Genomic DNA, 18765 nt, shown 5'->3' on the forward strand with positions numbered 1-18765 from the left:
GTTGAAAGAGAGGGCTTAGTATTTCAATACAAGAGAGTTGAGATAAGGGGCACAGCATTTACAGCAGCAGAAAATATCAAGTGACAACTCATGCTCCTTAATCTTGGCTGTTGCGTCGAAATGCAGCTTCTATCTTGGCCTGGCCATGCAGCATCCAAAGTAAAAAAGAAATTTTATATATATATATATATATATATATATATATATATATATAAATAAATAAATAAATAAATAAATAAATAAATAAATGTTTTCATTCCTTAACCAGGGAAAGGAGAGCTGATTGTTCGGAGCGCAAACATCCGCTCCTAATTCGGCTAAATCTTCTACCAAATAGCCACCAGGGCACTAATTGTGACAGCATGGGACCACCATGTTCACATGCTCTCTAAATCCGTCCTTCCATTCTGCTCCTCAAGAGAACGATCACCAATTTCACGACAGGATGGATAAGGTCAAGACGACCCACAGTGGGAGGGCTGCACCACTCAAGCAACATAACCAGCTCGATGATGAACAGGGAAGGACCGATTAGAGAGCATCTGAAGTTGCATCTCCCGAGAACATTTTACAGGATATAACTCCACAGGACACCCACATGCAAAAGGCTGCAAGACAAACACCTTTCTAGAAACATACAGAAATACTACAAAACACACACTGTCACATTTTGCTCTAATGTCATTATAAAGGAAACATCATGAGCAAACTGCCAAGCCTTGCTTCAGCCAAACTCTACAGAGATGTGCAAGGAAGCAGTTATAGTAATAATAAAGAAAAAGAGCCAGGATTTTACAGTGATGAGTGACATCATCAGACAACGAGTCCAATCTGGAGTGATGATGTCACACATGAGATTCACGAAAACTTACAAGACAGGCAACTTGGTCCAGTCTCAGTGAGGAAGCCCGCATTCTGAGGGCTCTAGCTCACAATCAAACCACCACAAACACACAGAATCTCAGCGCACCCATCACACATACCAGGAGTTTCTACACTGAGGTCATCTACCCTTCTACCCACATTTTACCTTTATCCTACCTACACACAGATCCTAGTTAGCTATGGAGATTTATGTACACTGTAGAGCAAAGGTTTTCTCGTCTGAAAATGTGACAGAAAATCCAGTCTGCTCCACACTGTTTCTAAAGTACTCAATCCATGGAGCCACCATCGGAATCGCCGACCTTCCCCACCCGACCCCACCCAGCAGGATGAGCGCAAAGCCTGATTTAAGTACTTTCAAAACAAAGGAATCCATCCAACAAGTTATGGAAAATGTCATTAACAAATCATGGCGGCAGGTTTGCGGCCGCGTTAGCTTGTGGCATTCCTTTGACGAGTCAATGAGACTTTTTTGAAAGCACTAAAACAGATCTCAGGAGGGGGAGATGAGACGTTGGATGCCTTTAACCTCAAGGGATTCATCAGGAAGGCTGCACAATGGTGATGGTTTCAACAGTTGGCTCCGGTAGCAGCAGCAAAGGCAGCACAGCCATCCTACGTCTCAGTATAAACCTCTCCCCCAGCTCCTCAACATCTGCCTTTCCCCTCTCCTCCCCACCAAACCCAGGTTCGACGATGGCAGCACGCCAACCCAGCTCTTGCCGGCCCCCTGCTGTGTCAGTTCCCTGCCCCAGAAATACATGCCTCTCCTCATCCCCTGCCCCAGTCTGCCCTGTGCCCATCCTCACGGCTCCGGCCGTGGGGAGAGCACAGGGGCGTATGGGGTAAGCTGGAAGTCAGGATGGAGCTATCTAGAACTGATGACATAACTTATTTGGGAGATGAAATGGAGGTTACAATGTCAAGGCTGAGTGGTGGTGAGGTGTAAATGTAAAAAGCACTTTGGAGTGCAGGTTGAACCGATTCGATTACCATTAAGTGATGCAGATATACAGGACCGTGTGCGTAAAACGTGATATCTTTGCATTACAGCAAAGACAACACACATCTATAAGACCCTAAATTAACTAAATTTGTGTGAGTATGCATGCATGTGTGAATGTTGTATGCATGTTTAATGTAGTTGCTGGCAGAGGCTACATGCAGGAGTTTGGGGGTGGTTATGGGGTCCCACTATGAACCAAAAAAAGTAAGCTTTGTGTGAAGAGGAAGTGGATGGGCGTGTCTCTGGGACGTACCTTCCTGAGCCAGTGAGGCCGTGGAGGAGGCGGCAGCAGCAGAGTTGGTATGCTGCCGGCCCACTATTGGACAGAAATGCTACAGTTGGGAGGGGCTGTACAAATTAGGCAAGTCTATGTTCAATCATGGGCCTAGAAAGCTACAGGGTGTGCTGGCTGCAGCCCAGACACATCACAAGGTTTGATAGAAATGGGCTAAAGCAAAGACGTGCACCCCTGTGGTTTCCTAGGCCCAGGGCTGAAATCATTAGCCATCGACTGGCCAAATACTTAGAGGCTGAGAACAAAGCTTCAACGAAAAGCAAGTCACTCTCAGCATACTGAGATAAAAACACAGAACCTTAGCAGTCACCCTGCCCCCCAACATAAAAATCTCATATAAGTCTAGGCTTCCCTTTCTCAAACATGCAAACGCTCCATGGGCAGCAGAAAAGACACACACACACACACACACACACACACACACACACACACACACACACACACACACACACACACACACACACACACAGGAGAGATACATTAGCATGAACATAACTGGCACAACAAATCTAGTACATGAAAGAATATCACATATTAGCCTGCTCACATATATCAGGATGAAATGCACTCATATTAATCATTATCAATTCACTGCTTCTACCATGAATAGAAGGAACTTCATGTTTCAAAATCGGTATTAATGTTGTAATCAAGTAAACTCCTGTGCACACACAAAAACATTATTTTGAGGATGAGTGGGTGAGTGAGTGAGTGAGTGAGTGAGTGTGTATGTGTGTGTCTGTGTGGTTAAAAGAGGTGCAGGACTCTATCCACTCTCCTTCCTCCTCCCCCTCTGCACGTGCTACGTGGGAGGCTAAGGGCGAAGGGCACACCCACCTGAGAAGTTTCTGGACACCAGCATGGTGGTGAGAATGGCTCCCTGGAGGAGGAGACGAAGGAGGAGAAATAAGTGAAGGAGGTATAATGAGTGCAAGTAGTTTTCTTTTATTTAACAGGATTTCTTCACTGCTCCATATTCACTTATAATAGGACAGTAATATTTTTATCTTTCTGCTTTTTTTAACAACAGTGCTTTCATCAGTTCTTTTCAACAGCTAAATCCCGTCAAGGCTGAGTCTTCATTTGTTCTCTGTCAAACAATATCCGATCTTTAAAAAACATTTTATGAACCGTATTATTGGTGAGACGCACCGTTAACTGCAAGCCTTAACATCTCCAAGTCCCATTACATATTCTTTTATGCAAATGAATAGAAATGTGACCAAAAAAGAACAGCTGCTTCTTGATCCACTAGTTTGCATGTACGGCTGTGAATGCAAACTACAGGGCCGGGTATCGTTTGTGCTGCCGATACGATTGTTCAAGGTTAAATAAAATAAGTAGATATACAAATAGTAATACTTTGTACAAGAGTGAAAGCTGAAGCAGCACATAATCAAGGGGGTCTAAAAACAGAAAGGTGGCAAATCAAAGTTTAAGATGCATACCTTGAGTTTTCGGCGAGCGTTAAACTTGCGGAGACACTCGACAGTTTCCTGTCTATGCATCATGGAAGCCACTGTAGAACGGTGCTGCAGAACGACAAAAACAAAGAATTAAACCCATAAACTCTGTGTCAATCTTTCTGCACAGTTATAGTTATTTGAAACTTATAATACAGTAATTCTTCAAGTGCTGTGTGAGTATGTTTCATGTCCAGATCTACTTATGCACACATATTTGTACCATCCTCAGTAATTCCAATAATTCTCTGGTGGGTTAGATGAATACTTACGCAGATCCAAGGGTGTTTGAGGGCCTGTTCGGCAGTGATTCTCTTGGCTGGGTTAATGGTCAACATCTGGTTGATCAGGTTCTTTGCCTCTGGAGTCACTGTGTCCCACTCTGGGGATGGGAACTGGGGAAAAATAGAGGAAGTAGGTGCAACAATTGAAAAGGACAGAAGGAAAGCAGATTGGAAACGATACAGGTTTCCTGAAAGACTGGTTAGGAGTCTGCATGTTTCTGGCAAATCTACACCATCTGGGAACCCAGTTTTGAGTTTATTTGTCAAAATTTGGCCGATAGGAGAACAAAACTGCTAGTTTTTTTTGTTGGGATTAACCGAACACATGCTTCTGTTTCAGTTCTTTAAACCATATTTATTAAGAGTAAATTCCCTACAAATAGGCTGCCGGAGATCTCCCCAGTCTCTCTCTGAAAACTGCAATGTGACTTGATTAACCACAGACTGAAAAAAGGAGGATACCCCCTCTCTGATCCTCACACACACACACACACACACACACACACACACACACACACACACACACACACACACACACACACACACACACACACACACACACACACACACACACACACACACACACACACACACACACACACACACACACACACACCTCTGCAATGCGTCAGGGAGGCCCTGATAGGATCAATAGCTTTGGACTAGCTCTCAATTGAAGACTATAAACATTTAAATAGTGCTTAGTAAACCCCTGCACTGCACCCTACAGACACCCACACACTTACATCATATGCCCCAGCTTTAATCTGCTGATAGAGTTTGTGTTGATCTTCATCCCAGAATGGGGGATATCCCACTAACAAGATATAGAGAATAACACCTGACAGAAAACAAAGTGAGAAAGAGATCATGTTACAATACTTCAAATTATTTTTCATTCAAATTAGGAAAGGCAGTTTTATTTATATAGCACTTTTCATTACAAATAAACTTGTGCTTTACATTTAAATGCATGAAGCAAAAAGAAACATTTTCAATTAGTGTGTGAATTAAATACAAGAAAATGCAACCCCTTCTTTTTTCCTCTGCCAATGGTTGGAGGTTTTCAAAAGTTATCCTGCCTCAGTTTTTGTTATTAACCATTTACATTTTTGAAATGAAATCTACACCCAAATGGTCCTTCGTAAGGCTCTCAAATTGGCTAATTTGTCTAAAGACAAAACATGCCCAGTTTGTTTACCACAAAAAAAATAAAAATAACAGGTTGATTGCAACAGGTTTATTGCCCAAAATTGAGGCTCAAAACTCACCGCAAGCCCATATGTCCACAGGCTTGCCGTAGGGGTCCTTCCTCAGGACTTCAGGGGAGAGATAGCCAGGGGTGCCCGCAAACCCTGTCCGCCAGAAAAACCAGAGGACACAATTAACTGAAGCCTTTTATTACAATTCTGTATGCTTTTCAATTCTATCTATGTTTGTGCAGCTATGTACTGTATGGTTCCGATGATTGTGACCTGTTGGACTCCAATGCCAGACTAGATTATGACAGCGTAGAGTCACAAGCAAATGCCTGTTAATCATCTCGGCCCCGCTGAAGAGTCAGCCAAATGCTGGCAGCTCGGCTGTTCGCCAACACACAATGGCCTAAGCATGAACTGGACAGTGTCCGTGAGCCTCTTAAGCAATGCTCGCATAAATATTCTTTGGAGTGGGCGAGTAGCTATACAGACCCACTGTATCAAAGAGGGTCTGTTCAGCAGTGATTTGTGTGCTTTAACATAGAAACTACTGCGTGCTAAACACCCAGATAGAATAACAGATCAGGTAATGGTCCAGCTCATTTGTCATGTGTGTGTCACTGTTTATGTTTTCTTACCAAACCAAGCCTGCTGGTCTCCTTGCACTTCAATAGCAAGGCCAAAGTCTGCCAGCTTCACTGCAGCTCCCTTCATCTTACTGGCCAACAACAGGTTCTCAGGCTGACACACACACACACGGTGAAGCAGAACGTATGACAAGAGATCAAGACAGTGAGAGACAGATAGTGACAGGCACTCTTCAGTAAAGCTCTTTCTTAGAAATATTTATATTTGATGTATTCGACACAGCTCGTGTGGGGGTTGGGTAAAGGGGTGCGATGGAGAGACGGAGGATGTAGAGAGAGGATGAGTGGTTGTGAATCTCCACAATGCCTTATATGGGCATGGGTCCGTAGCCATGGAAACCACTTGGGGAGTCATTTAGGCAGCGCTGCAGACTGCATGCTAAATGGAAAGTGTACTTAGCGAGAGGCAGCGTGTGTGGCAGCGTTCTAAATGGCCGTTGTTTGGGCAGTAGGACATAAATGGCCGCAGTAAAAGCCCACCCAGGATAAAAGGCCAACAAATCAGACAGGCAGCGCTCAAAGTTAATAATGTTATTGTCCGACACAGAGCGCGCACAAACACACATACAAAAGCTGCCCACACATGTCTACGACATCCCTTGTGGGTGTTTTTTTCCACACCTTGCGGCGCTTGAAAAAAGGTATTCAATACATATTATTATTGTCCTTCGCACCAGGTCTATTATCACCTTGAACTGTCTTAAGGAGGAAACTGGAGGTAGCAGAGACGCTCTCTTCCTCTACTCTTTGCATCTGAGCCTATCAGCTATTTGGGACAACTCAACCTCCTCCCACGCTGCTATATGGGTGGGTATGATGTCACATGGGTTGTCCTGGCAACTCCCGAGGTTCATCTATGCCTTCACCTCCTCTCATAATAGACCCCCTTCACAACAGTACAAAGTGTGTGTTTGTGTGCGTGTTCATGTGCGTATGTGCGTTTGAGTCGTTGTCTTTTCCTTGCCATAGGTGAGAGACAAACCCCTGCACGTGACCATGACTCACCATCTTTGTGTGCTCGACATCAACACACATGCATGCGTGTACGAACACACACACGCATAGGACAAACAGAGTTCTGGTGACGGACAGACAAGCTGACAGATCTGAGAACAGATATGAGGGTAAAAACAATGGATGGGAGAGGGACCCAGGGAAAAAATAAAAGAGATAGAAGCAGAAAAGCAGAGATACGAGAGAGGGAGATGGAGCAACCGAGAGCCATTTGTGTGTTGCCATGGCCACGAGCAGAGGTGTGTGTGTGTGTGTGTGTGTGTGTGTGTGTGTGTGTGTGTGTGTGTGTGTGTGTGTGTGTGTGTGTGTGTGTGTGGTTGTCACAGCAACGGGCAGCCACTCACCTTGAGGTCTCTGTGCACAATATCATGCTGGTGGATATGATTGACACTCTCCAAGATCTGACTAATGCAATGACTACGGAGAGAGAAAAGGGGGTCAAACGGAGAGAAAGACATGTCAGTCACTGCCCTTCATTACAAAAAAATAAAATCACATATATTCCAACATGAGTATTTATGGTCTGGATCTAACACTGATGCATTTCATTAGGAAGAAAAACCTTGACGTCATTCTTGTTCACTATAATGTTATGAGGGACTGAAATATGAACTTCAAACAACTTGTATACTGTATACATAGTATTGTTAAAAGAAACCTTTTACATTTAGGATGTAGAGCTGAAACAATTAGTTATTTGACAGAAAAGTAACTATTTTGATCATAGTGTATTCATTTGAGCCATTATCCTAGTAGAATTTCCAATTTCTCTGTTTTATATAATTGGATATGTATGTTTTTAAATTTCTCCAAAAAAAGAAAAAAAAAGAAGAAAAAAAAGACTGCATTTATGATGACGTCACTGTGGGCTTTAGGAAATTGTTTTGGGCTTTTTTTGTTGTTGCAACTTGGACAACAAGACCAAATGATGACAAAATACAAAATAATTAATTTATAAAAATTGATAACAAAAATTATTATTTTTACATGCCTAGAACCATGGGAAAAATCACCTCTATTACAATTTAAGAAAGTGGAGGTTAAACTTTAGTTTAAAAATGTTACTTTACAATCACAAGACATAATCCAGGTACTGCAGTTGAAACAATCAATACTAAGAAACATGTGGGAGGTCTTACACCACCCAGTCAATAAATCTCTATCCCAATAGCAATTTTAATAATGGGGTGTCAACTCAGCTGCTACTAATACCATTATTTCTCAATTTTGGCTGGTGAGCATGTTTTCACACTAGCCTGTTGAGTGCGTTGGCTCATGATGGGTCTTGTTCAATTTCCCTGCAAGCCAGAACCCGTCCACCTTATTACTGTCCTACGCACTGTGGTGTGAGGCTTCACGATGCCACTATTTAAGGCTCACGTTCATGTCATGTCTCTAAAAAAGGTTAATTACAGCTAGAGAGGCTTAATCCATGTGGGGTGGTTTGTGTGTGTGCATGCATTTGTGTCTTTCCAAAGCCCCCATGTGTGCATGAACAAAGACCCCTAATCCAATTGTACAACAGACTTCATAAGCTGCACACCATACAGCCACAGGAAAAACATAGGGAAACTCTCATTAGGAGAAAGTGGCGAGGAAAGATGTTTTAAATGTCACAATGTCAACAAAATGTCAGAAAATGTCTTAAAAATGCTTGTTTTGTCCAATCAACAGCACAAAGTTAATCAATTTACAATAATATAACACCAAAGAAAAGCAAAAAATCTTTACATTTCAGAAGCAAGAACCAGCATTTTTGCCTGATGAATGACTTGAAAAATAATTGATCGTTGATTGTGGCAGTACTCGACTTCAATGTAGAGGATGGAGAGCAATGCATGTGGCAAAAGAGAGACAAGTATATCGATGCACTTGTTGACGGGATGGGGGAGGGGGGATGGGCAAAAATACAAGCAAACTAATTGCATCTACGCCTGTATGCCTGTGTTCACACTCACAATAAGTAATGTATGTTTGCAGCAGATGTGTGCATTATGTTCAGAGCAGCTCCATATGAAGCGCTTACCTGGCATCAGCCTCACTGTAGTACTCCCTGGCTACAATGTCTTCAAAAAGCTCTCCTCCTGTCACCCTGTGGGGGGAGGGAAGGCAAGAAAGCAAGAAAGAAGAAAAAGGAGGATGAAAGCAAGAAAGACAGGGAGACAGGAGAGAGAAGTCTGTTAGCATACACAAACATACCGCAGCCGCACGCATGGATAAAATGTCACTGTGTGTGTGTTCTGAATATACTCACAGGTCAAAGACTAGGTAATGAAAGCCTTCCTCTGAAATGCTGTCATGGAGTCTCACTGGAAGAGAGAGGGTGGACATTGAGACAGAGATAAAAAGACAGGAGTTGGGTAAAAAAAAAAATATATATATATATATATATATATATATATATATATATATTTTTTTTTTTTTTTTTTCCCCATCCCCCCCCCATCCGTCAACAAGTGTATATATATATATATATATATATATATATATATATATATATATATATATATATATATATATATATATATATAAAAGCTGCAGTGTTTTGACTGTTAAACCTCTCCATAAACTGAGGATGGAGAAAATATTTGAAGAGAGAAATAGACCAAAGGCAGAGCTGGAGAAATTAATGTCAACTATGTGACATATTGAGCTTTTTTTCTTGTCATTTAATCAAACTCTACCCCACTCAATGATTATTGAAACTGAATGTGTCGAGAATGCTTTTAGTTTGAGGTCAAATTACTGGTAGTTTGAAATGCATCTTTATATTAATCAGTCTTCATGTGGCAAATATCTATATGGCTAGGACTAACTGCACTGTAGCCAACCATGTCAAAAGTGTTGAATGTTTGATGTGCTTCAAACTGTAGTAACAGCCTGTCACACACAAACCTTCATCACAATCAGCTTATTATAGGGGTTTCTCCTTTACCTGTCCTCCCCGCAATATTTCAAAATGTATCTACACACAGAAAGTAAAACAGAAAGCAAATACATACCAACACTTAATGTTGGGGTATTTATGATATTCTGATTATTAGTGTTTTTTTAAAGAGACCTGTCTTATTTTCTTTTTTTTATATTTACTATTGCTTTTTGATAAAGCCAAAAATATTTATTATTACTAGATAGAATTAATCAGTAGAGTACTCAACTACTAAAATAATTGATAGCTGCAGCCCTAGTTAGATGCTATGTGTCTTAACCATAAGGCTGCCTAACCAATCGGTCATGTTGACATAATTTTCAGAGGACACAAAAGCTGATCTAACAGTTGCTGAGGAGTTATCAAGTTGATCGAAGAAATGTGCAGATTTATGAATTGTTATTTTTGTATGTCCTCCTACAGCGCACTGCAGAGCTATGTTTCTATGGCAGTGGTACAGGAAGATGACATGCCCATTCTTAATTTTGTACACAGAACTCTGATTTGCTACCATGGAAATAACAGTCAAAGAGCACAATACAAGAACTATAAGAATAACAAAAAAATAAATTGCAGATGTGGGCAGCCATTCAAAGGTCTGGGACCAGGCTAGGAAATGTTATGTTTGAAAAGAAAGAAAGAAAGAAAGAAATACAATCATAGAAAATAAAGAAAGAAATACGATTAAATAAAAAACACAAGTGCTTGTTATCAGCAATGTTTCCCGATTACTGATGAAGATAAGTGAGCGCATGATCGAGAATAAAAAATAAATAAAGTGGTGATTACAGTTATGAGCTCATAATACCACGATACTGCGGTTATGCGGTAACCATCAAAGTCTCACTGTCAATACAACAGAACAGCAGCAGAATGACAAAGTAGGAGCGAGGCAGCAGGATCTAGGCGTTAATAAGATGGGCCTGAGATGCAGCTTAGGTTTAGCTTCGAGGAGCCAGTTATCATTATGTAAAATGAATATCAGTTGTATAATAAGATGAAGTAGGATGGCCCTGCAGCAAGAAACAAGAGCGACTGCTCTTTCCTCCTCCTCCCATCTTCTCGCTCTCCCTCCATCTGTCTTCTACTCCTCCTGCTTTCTCTCTCCATCTGTCTCTTTTTTGTGTGCCCTCTTTTGTCCAAAGTTTGAATGCAGACGATGCCAAAATATGTTAACAAGAAGAGAAAGGACAAGCGCGAGAGAGAGAAAATCTATACCGAGAGAGAGAGAGAGAGAGAGAGAGAGAGAGAGAGAGAGAGAGAGAGAGAGAGAGAACAGAAGTAGGCGAGAGGCAAATGAGTGCCTGGGGGGGCCAGAAGAAAACTAGGACACAAGGAAAAGAGAATGAGTGCAGTGGGAAAGGTGTCATTGATTTTGTCATATCCCCCCTTTCTGCCCTTTAACACCCATCTCCTCTAGACATCTCAAATAGAGCAGCACAAGTCATTTAATTTTCTAAACATTACGGCAATACAAGTTTCCACAATTAACACACTGTTACGGGCGATGGTCAACAGTAATAAAACCAGAAAGTCAAGAAAGCAGACAAACATCTCAGCAGGCAGAGCAGAGAGCAAACTAATCTTCTGTCACCTCTCACTCCACCTGGGTTTACTTCATTTGTGTTTAAAGGCAATACCGGTGATGTCATTTACATATATTTTGTTTCTGTTGTCACCACAACTGCACAACTGATTTGAACAAGACTCACAAAAGTCTAACCACGGGCAGCAGTCCTGAGCGGTTAGTGTCTTGATACCAATGCCAGTAATGTACGTATTTTAGTACGTTTACGTGGCTGCAAATATACCAATTATCAGTTCAGCTTGTGCCGATTGCTGATCACGTTGGCTACTGACAATTGAAGATGATGATCTCAGATTGTTTTTTTGCCACCAAATCCAATATTAAGGAACTAAATTGTTCTATTAAATCTAAATCTGCTCCCTACTGTGTCTGGTGGAGTGGTAAAGATGATCACTGTTAATTAGCAAAAAAGTAAAAAAAAAAGTAACTGTAACTGATCCTTAATTTAAAGCAACCCCCTTTGCCAATCCTAACAAGTACTGTCAAAACCCTCCATCTCCGTTCTCCATATGGCTGCACACCAAAAGCTATACCCTCTGCAACAATGTCCATAACGGACAGCAGCTGTGCTGTGAAATCGGCTATATTGACATTTTAAATGAGTGATCACTGGGAAAGTTAGAGCATCTTTTTAGACGTAATGCCATTTATCATTCAGGTCATTGAATGATATGATAAATGGAAATTTAAAGTATACCCACACTGTTTATTGCCTCAGTAAAGTATACATGGGACAGTGTGGTCAAATACACCATTTGAAGCAAGAAGTCCTTTTCTGCATAGACTAATAAGTACTCCATCTGTGGTTCTGATGATATGAATGGTTTGTAATTGACAACTTTGCCTCTTTCACGTGAACACACTCATAGCTGGATAAGAAAACCCAGGAGTTTGATAACCAGCTTTTAGGATACCAGAGAGCCAGTCTTAGATGAACTTGCTTTGTGATAAAGGCCTCTGGTTATGTATATGCCAGATTAGATAACATAATTATTAGGGCTTTGACTTTTTCCCAAAAATCATATTCGAAGTTTGTTTGTTTATTATTTGAATATATTTGAATATTTATTAATAATATTTTGACCATTAAATGCCTTCAGTAAGACCTATATTGATATCAACCTTAAGTCAGACCCTGGATTAAACACGATACACTATACTTTCGACAGGAAGTTCGGAGCTCTGCGGTATTGTCCAGCGAGCACGGAAGGTATTTCTCTCCTGTGGGCCCCAAAACAGTCACCTCTCTCTTCTGTTCTGTGACTGAGGAGCAGCCCCCCCCCCCCCTCCTCATGTGCAGCAGCACTGAGCAGGCAGGTAGAAAGGGGAGAAGGGACAGGGTGCCGGGGCTGGTGTAGGTAGGAGAGACAGCGGCACACGACGGGAGAAAGACGCCGCTGAGCTGGCCAGCCTTCTTTGAGAATTAGGGGGAAATGCAACGCTACCAAACCACGGCTGAGAGACGTGCGTCGCCGCGACGGGTCGTTCAATTTTGATATGCATGAAAAAGCCTCGGAATCTGAATTGAAAACGTTTACAAGCAAACACATTTACAAAAAATAATGCCCATAACAGGTTTGAATATTAAGGACTGCCTAATATTCGTTCGAAAATCATTATTTTTTTTTTTATATTTGAATGACATAACGATTTAAGCACTTTGTTACTCAACTCATGAAAGCACATGCACAGCAATTATCTACCAAGATAATACCAGAAACTGATATTTCAGAATAAATCAGTCAACTAGCATATGTGGTTTCCTCATTGTCTGGATAAAGGTTCAGATTATGATGCTTACGTGTGAATTAATGGGATATAAAAAAACAACAGTACAATCAGAATAATTGTACAGTGTACATTAGAGCCTTGCTCTAATGACTGCTTCCTTAATCCCGCTCCTAGTGGAGTTCTGACCATTACCGCCCGCTTTCGCAGAGTGTGTATCTGCTCCCGTCCATCTATCTAATAAAGATGAGACTTATCTGTCTGTCTGTCTGTATCTATGTCCGTCTTGGGGTGGAACCTGCAAGTCACACGCAGACACCACACACAGAACGTTTAACAGCAGCGGGGGGTACCACCTTTGACTCCAGTGCAGTTTTTCGTGCTTCCAACGTAGCAGGCCAACGTTACATGTAGGGATGGGCATTCGATTACATTTTTCGATACAAAAATACAGCATGTTTTTTCCTCGAGACAAGAAGAACAACTTGTGGCAGTTAAACTGGAGGTTATAGATAAAGATTATAGATATAGATTATAGGTATGCGCTGCGGTGCTCTGAAGCAGCAGAACCTGCAGCTGCGAGCCAGCGTTCTTAAACAGAGACCATCGTTTGTTCCAAAATAATAAATAAAAATAATTATGTTCAATAATAACTTAACCAAAAACATAATACTTAGATTTAACAGGTTTTGTCAAAATGGGGCTAACTCAAAACTATGCAAGGCACGGACAAAGCCTGAAAACAAAATATCCAGTAGGCTAACTCAGATACAACTTCTGCACCAGTCTACTGATTTTTGTTGAGAAAGATAAGCATGTTGACATGATGTGGGGTCAGACGCGACCGCTACCTGGTGACCATCATTCCAGCCGCCGAAAACACCCGCGTTGCCGGGATGCACAGGTAGCTCCGCGCTAACTTGGCCAGCCCGGGGACCTTATTCCGTTCTTCGTAGTGAGTGAGTTTCTACCAGTCTGGTGATGGTACGTCGTGACAAAATGTGATATGCTGGTTCCAATATCCATGTCAAGGAACTTGCAGGTCCCTTGGGTAATTTTCTGCTCGTTGTGCATCGCGGCTCCTCCGTGCTAACGCCGAGTTTATGCTAGGTTGAGACTGTTTAGTGGAAGGCTACATCATTTGAGTCGTGGCCGTGTTGTACACAGCATCTCAGTGTTTGCAGTGAACTAAGTCTTTTTTTTTTATCAAAATGGTCCCAGGCCACACTTAGCCGTGTCCTCTTCATGATTACTTTTGAAATCAAAATGTCAACTCGCAGCCGTAACGGAGTATGGAGTCAAATATTGCCCCCGGGTGGTAAAATGTTTAATTGCTGCCACAATGTGAAATTCGTTTAATTGCTTCAAGACTCACACTACGCAACCAGCATTAGTTTAATCGATAACAAATTAACGTGATCGACGAAATTCTTAATAATCAATTATCGATCGTCGAGTAATCATGCCCTTCCCTAGTTACATGATTGCTGGATATACCAAACTAACTTTTCTTCACTTTCCTGGAGCACGAGCAACTGTTATAATAATAAGGTTGGGAGAAAAAGGGCGCTACGTAACGCTGGCTTTTCAGTGTATTATTTCTCTAAGAGTAAACTCAATATACAATTACAATACTAATAACATTACCGTCACAAAAATACCCCGTGAATCAAAGCTATACTTCACCGTTAACCGTCAAGCCACTAAACCGGTATGGAAATCAAAAGGTGCCCTAAGCGATGTTGGATGACGGCACTTCTTGTTGACGTTCAAAGTATTTTCAAACAAAACGAGGCTAGCTCGCCCCTCCCTTCTACTCATCCCGTCCCCTCTCCATTATTGGCTATTGGCTGGAACGCTGGAACACTGTTATGTTTCGTGGTGCAGGTTGGCCAGTTTGTTTTTGTTGCCGTTTGTGGAGCCTGGGCTGTCTACAGAGACCGCATTTTTTTACAGTGTGTTCAGGGGACAGGCAGCTCGCGGATAGTGGAGGTGATGTTTGCTGTATGTGACTAAAAATGTTGTAGCCTAAAAAACGTGTGGCATCGCTTAGAGCACCTTTAACACCTCTGCTGAAGTGTTCTAGTGGTTCATTAACGCAGATAGGTGCTGACTGGCTCTCATAAGTGGGTAGCGCACTGCCATGAGTCCATGAGGCTAACTAAATACAGTAGTACAATGTCTTCCTCCGATGTAGAAGTAGCCTACAGTAGTAAGTCAGTAGTAGGCTATACAGTGGAGTTGCATATTAAGTGGTTTTGGGGTCCTTTTGTAAGTAATTTTGGGGTACAATTTGGTTTTGGAGAATTCTTCAAGCAGCAATAGCACAGGCCAAGCAATTGGCCCGTTCCAAACAGGCACATTTTCAACTGGCACTGTACTAGTTAGATTGATTGTCAATAGATTGACCATTGATTTTGTGTCTTCTCCCTTCCCGCAGGCAAACTCGTTATTTTACTTTCTAGTATTGATAAAGATATGCATAACTGTCAGTTATAAGTAGCAAAATTACATTCTAGTGCAATAATTAGTTATTCTAGCGCAATAAGGGCAAAATTACATTGTATTTATTTATTTCACTTATTATATGACATGCGTTGATGGTTGTGGTTTGTTAGTCCCTGTTGATTGCGTCCCTCAGGTTGCCATAGGAGAAAAGGGCAGGGCAGAGAGCCCCGAGAATAAAGAGAGAGAGAGGGAGTAGAGGAGTGTTAATAAAGCGTGACTGGCGTTTCACTGGATGCTCTGTGTACGTTTATTATTTCCTTATAAAACCTGGTTGGGCAAACCTATGAACAGCCGGTTACAGCATTGATAAAGGAGCAGCGCTCCTAAATCCCGGGACACGCTGTCTATTTTTGGACCGCTTGTTCCAACCCGCAGAAACGTTAGAAATGCTCACTCCCGAAAGATTTGTGTTGGGTCCCGTGGGATCCCACTGCAGTCCTCTAGTGTACATCTTAACAATTTTAACTCAAGGGCCACCTAACTACAGTGGCACTCATAAGTTTATGAACCCATGCTAAAGTTGACTAAAAAGAGGAATAAAAAGATCATCTTTTGGAAATTGATCTTAATGCCTTAATTAAAAAAAATGAGGAAAAATCCTACATTTAAGGACACCAATTTTCTTTGTGAATGAATAATGTATCGTCAATAAATAAATGTTCTTTCTTAAAATACAGGGAGCATAAGTATACATACCCCTATGTTAAATTGCCATAGAGGCAGGCAGATTTCCATTTTTAAAGGCCAGTTATTTCATGGATCCAGGATACTATGCATCCTAATAAAGTTCCCTTGGCCTTTGGAATTAAAATAGCCCCACATCATCATATACCCTTCACCATACCTAGAGATTGGCATGGGGTACTTTCCATAAAATCATCTCTCTATCATCTCTTTATCAGGATTCATTGTATCCAGGACAATATGCATCCTGATAAAGTTCCCTTGGCCTTTGGAATTAAAATAGCCCCCCCACATCATCACATACCCATCACCATACCTAGAGATTGGCATGGGGTACTTTCCATAAAATCATCTCTCAATGCAAATAAAACTAGCTATTAGGCTAACTGAAATAAAACCATGCCAATCTCTAGGTATGGTGAAGGGTATGTGATGATGTGGGGGGGCTATTTTAATTCCAAAGGCCAAGGGAACTTTATCAGGATGCATAGTATCCTGGATCCATGAAATAACTGGCCTTTAAAAATAAAAATCTGCCTGCCTCTATGGGAATTTAAAATAGGGGTATGTATACTTATGCCCCCTGTATTTTAAGAAAGAACATTTATTTATTTACAATACATTATTCATTCAAAGAAAATTGGTGTCCTTAAAAGGTTGAATTTTTCCTCATTTTTTAAATTAAGGCATTAAGATCAATTTCCAAAAGATGATTTTTTTTATTCCTCTTTTTAGTCAACTTTAGCATGGGTTCATAAACGTATGAGTGTCACTGTAGCTCTTTCCTTTTCAAATTAAGATTATTTTATCAAACTACTGTTTCCAAGGTCAAGGATAAACTTTTACACTCAACATATTTTTGAGTAAAGCTATTTGGGCAACTCTCTGTTACAAAGCTCTGTTACAGAGTTAATGCTATGCTGATAACACCATAGCATTATCCTACAATGTTATGCCAGCACCAGTTTCGGTGCACTCCAGTGAAGAACATTATCCTGTGAGCATGAGCAACAATACACAACCACACATTACACTTGGTCACGTGCACAGAAACTCACCGATGTTGGGGTGCTTCAGCAGACGACAGATACGAGCCTCTCTTTCAAGCTTCTGATGGTCTGAGGAGAGAAAAAAGTTAAAGACGAGTTAAATCATAGACCAGCAAAGTGTTTATGCGCCATTACCTGGTCAAACAATTGTGTTCAGTAGCCAACTTTAAAACAGCACAACAGTAAATAAGATAAGGTTTTTAATAAGTTAATTCAGGATGATGTTAGCAATATAGGCATTTCATTTGCGGTGCTGGACAAATATGTCTTTTACATTTCTATTTTTAATAGTTTGGCCACTTTTTCCTTTATTTGATAGTGACAGTAAAGATGCCAACAAGAAAGGTGGGAGAGAGCGGTGGTGCATGACATGCCACAAACACCCCCGCCTGAATCAAAACAGGGACATAGTGGTTATATTGTATGGGTCTTAACTAACAGGCCACTGGGCTCCTCATATGCACCAATTTAGAAAAAATTCTGTTTGCTTTTTATTGAGGCTTTCTGACATGCCCCCAACAATGTCTTTCAGTCAGAGAAGTAGTTCTTCCTGTGACCCATGTTCCACCATAGAGTATTAGTCTGTCATCTACACCTAATGCACAATAAGGGGTATTAAACTTAAATTTGACTCACGACTGCAGTTTCCTATGTAATAACGATAAACTGGAGCTTCAGTCACAACCCAAACAAAACAGTTAAAGATGCAGTAGGTCAGTCTTATAAAACTAACTTTCTGTCATATTTGCTGAAACTGACCCAATGTTCCAGTAGAACTACACACAAAAAATCCAGCTCCTCTGGCACCACCTACAGCCTGTACTGCGATTGGCAAAATTCCACCGCTCCCGGTTGATTTTCTCCAAATCAGGGCCACGGGGGGTGTCTGCCTGTCAATCATTGCTCATGCACGCACACGCATATAATAGTGTTCTCCCCTCCCCCTTCCCCGCACACGAGCTGCAGAAAAGTTTCCCAAAACTCGGGTGAATATTGGAGTGGCTTTTCAGAGGTGGCGTGAGCTCCGGGATTTTAAAGATCTGAAGAACGATGCAGATGTAGCCACGTTTCTTCTTGAGAGGTAACATAATTACCATGAATGATTTATCTTTCACTTGGTTATTAGTAGTCAAAAGTCCACAAAGCTACGTTGGTGAGGATGATAGTAACGTTTGCACAGTGGTCGGTCTGATATGATGCAGAAATGGCTAACGCTAGCCTGCTAGTTAGCATCGTTTTACTGTTGGTGAGTAAAGTTAACATTGTGTTAGTGTTTAGTTATTGAAAATGTTGTCCGACATGCCGGCACTTCTGTCAAACTCCCTTGTGTGGGAGGGGCTTAGGAGACGGTTTGGGCTGCAGCAGAAAGGGGGGAGGGACTGAGAAGTTGTCAATGTTCAAATTTGTTGGCAAAGTCCTGGATCTTCACAATCTTACCTATAGCAGCTTTAAATGAATTATATGAATGCAAATATTTAAAAAAAAA

At 41.3% G+C, this 18765-nt stretch overlaps 1 protein-coding gene across 11 annotated transcripts in view; it reads right to left on the minus strand.

Annotated features, from left to right (window-relative positions):
- LOC114548031 (calcium/calmodulin-dependent protein kinase type II subunit gamma) overlaps positions 1-18765 on the minus strand; it is a 45338-nt gene that overhangs the window by 13914 nt on the left and 12659 nt on the right. For 6 of the 11 annotated variants that reach the window (XM_028567691.1, XM_028567684.1, XM_028567688.1 and 3 more), the window contains exons 3-13: positions 17289-17348; positions 9048-9102; positions 8820-8885; positions 7138-7210; positions 5771-5873; positions 5205-5288; positions 4680-4774; positions 3922-4044; positions 3635-3718; positions 3024-3066; positions 2145-2207 (exon numbers count right to left, since the gene is read on the minus strand). In XM_028567691.1, the coding sequence (XP_028423492.1) occupies positions 2145-2207; positions 3024-3066; positions 3635-3718; positions 3922-4044; positions 4680-4774; positions 5205-5288; positions 5771-5873; positions 7138-7210; positions 8820-8885; positions 9048-9102; positions 17289-17348 (849 nt within the window). The remainder of the gene's footprint in view (positions 1-2144; positions 2208-3023; positions 3067-3634; positions 3719-3921; positions 4045-4679; positions 4775-5204; positions 5289-5770; positions 5874-7137; positions 7211-8819; positions 8886-9047; positions 9103-17288; positions 17349-18765) is intronic. The other 5 variants (XM_028567692.1, XM_028567686.1, XM_028567689.1 and 2 more) reach the window with 1 other exon arrangement.

The sequence above is a fragment of the Perca flavescens genome, chromosome 21 (genome assembly GCF_004354835.1).
Source record: "Perca flavescens isolate YP-PL-M2 chromosome 21, PFLA_1.0, whole genome shotgun sequence".
NCBI classification, from domain to species: domain Eukaryota; kingdom Metazoa; phylum Chordata; class Actinopteri; order Perciformes; family Percidae; genus Perca; species Perca flavescens.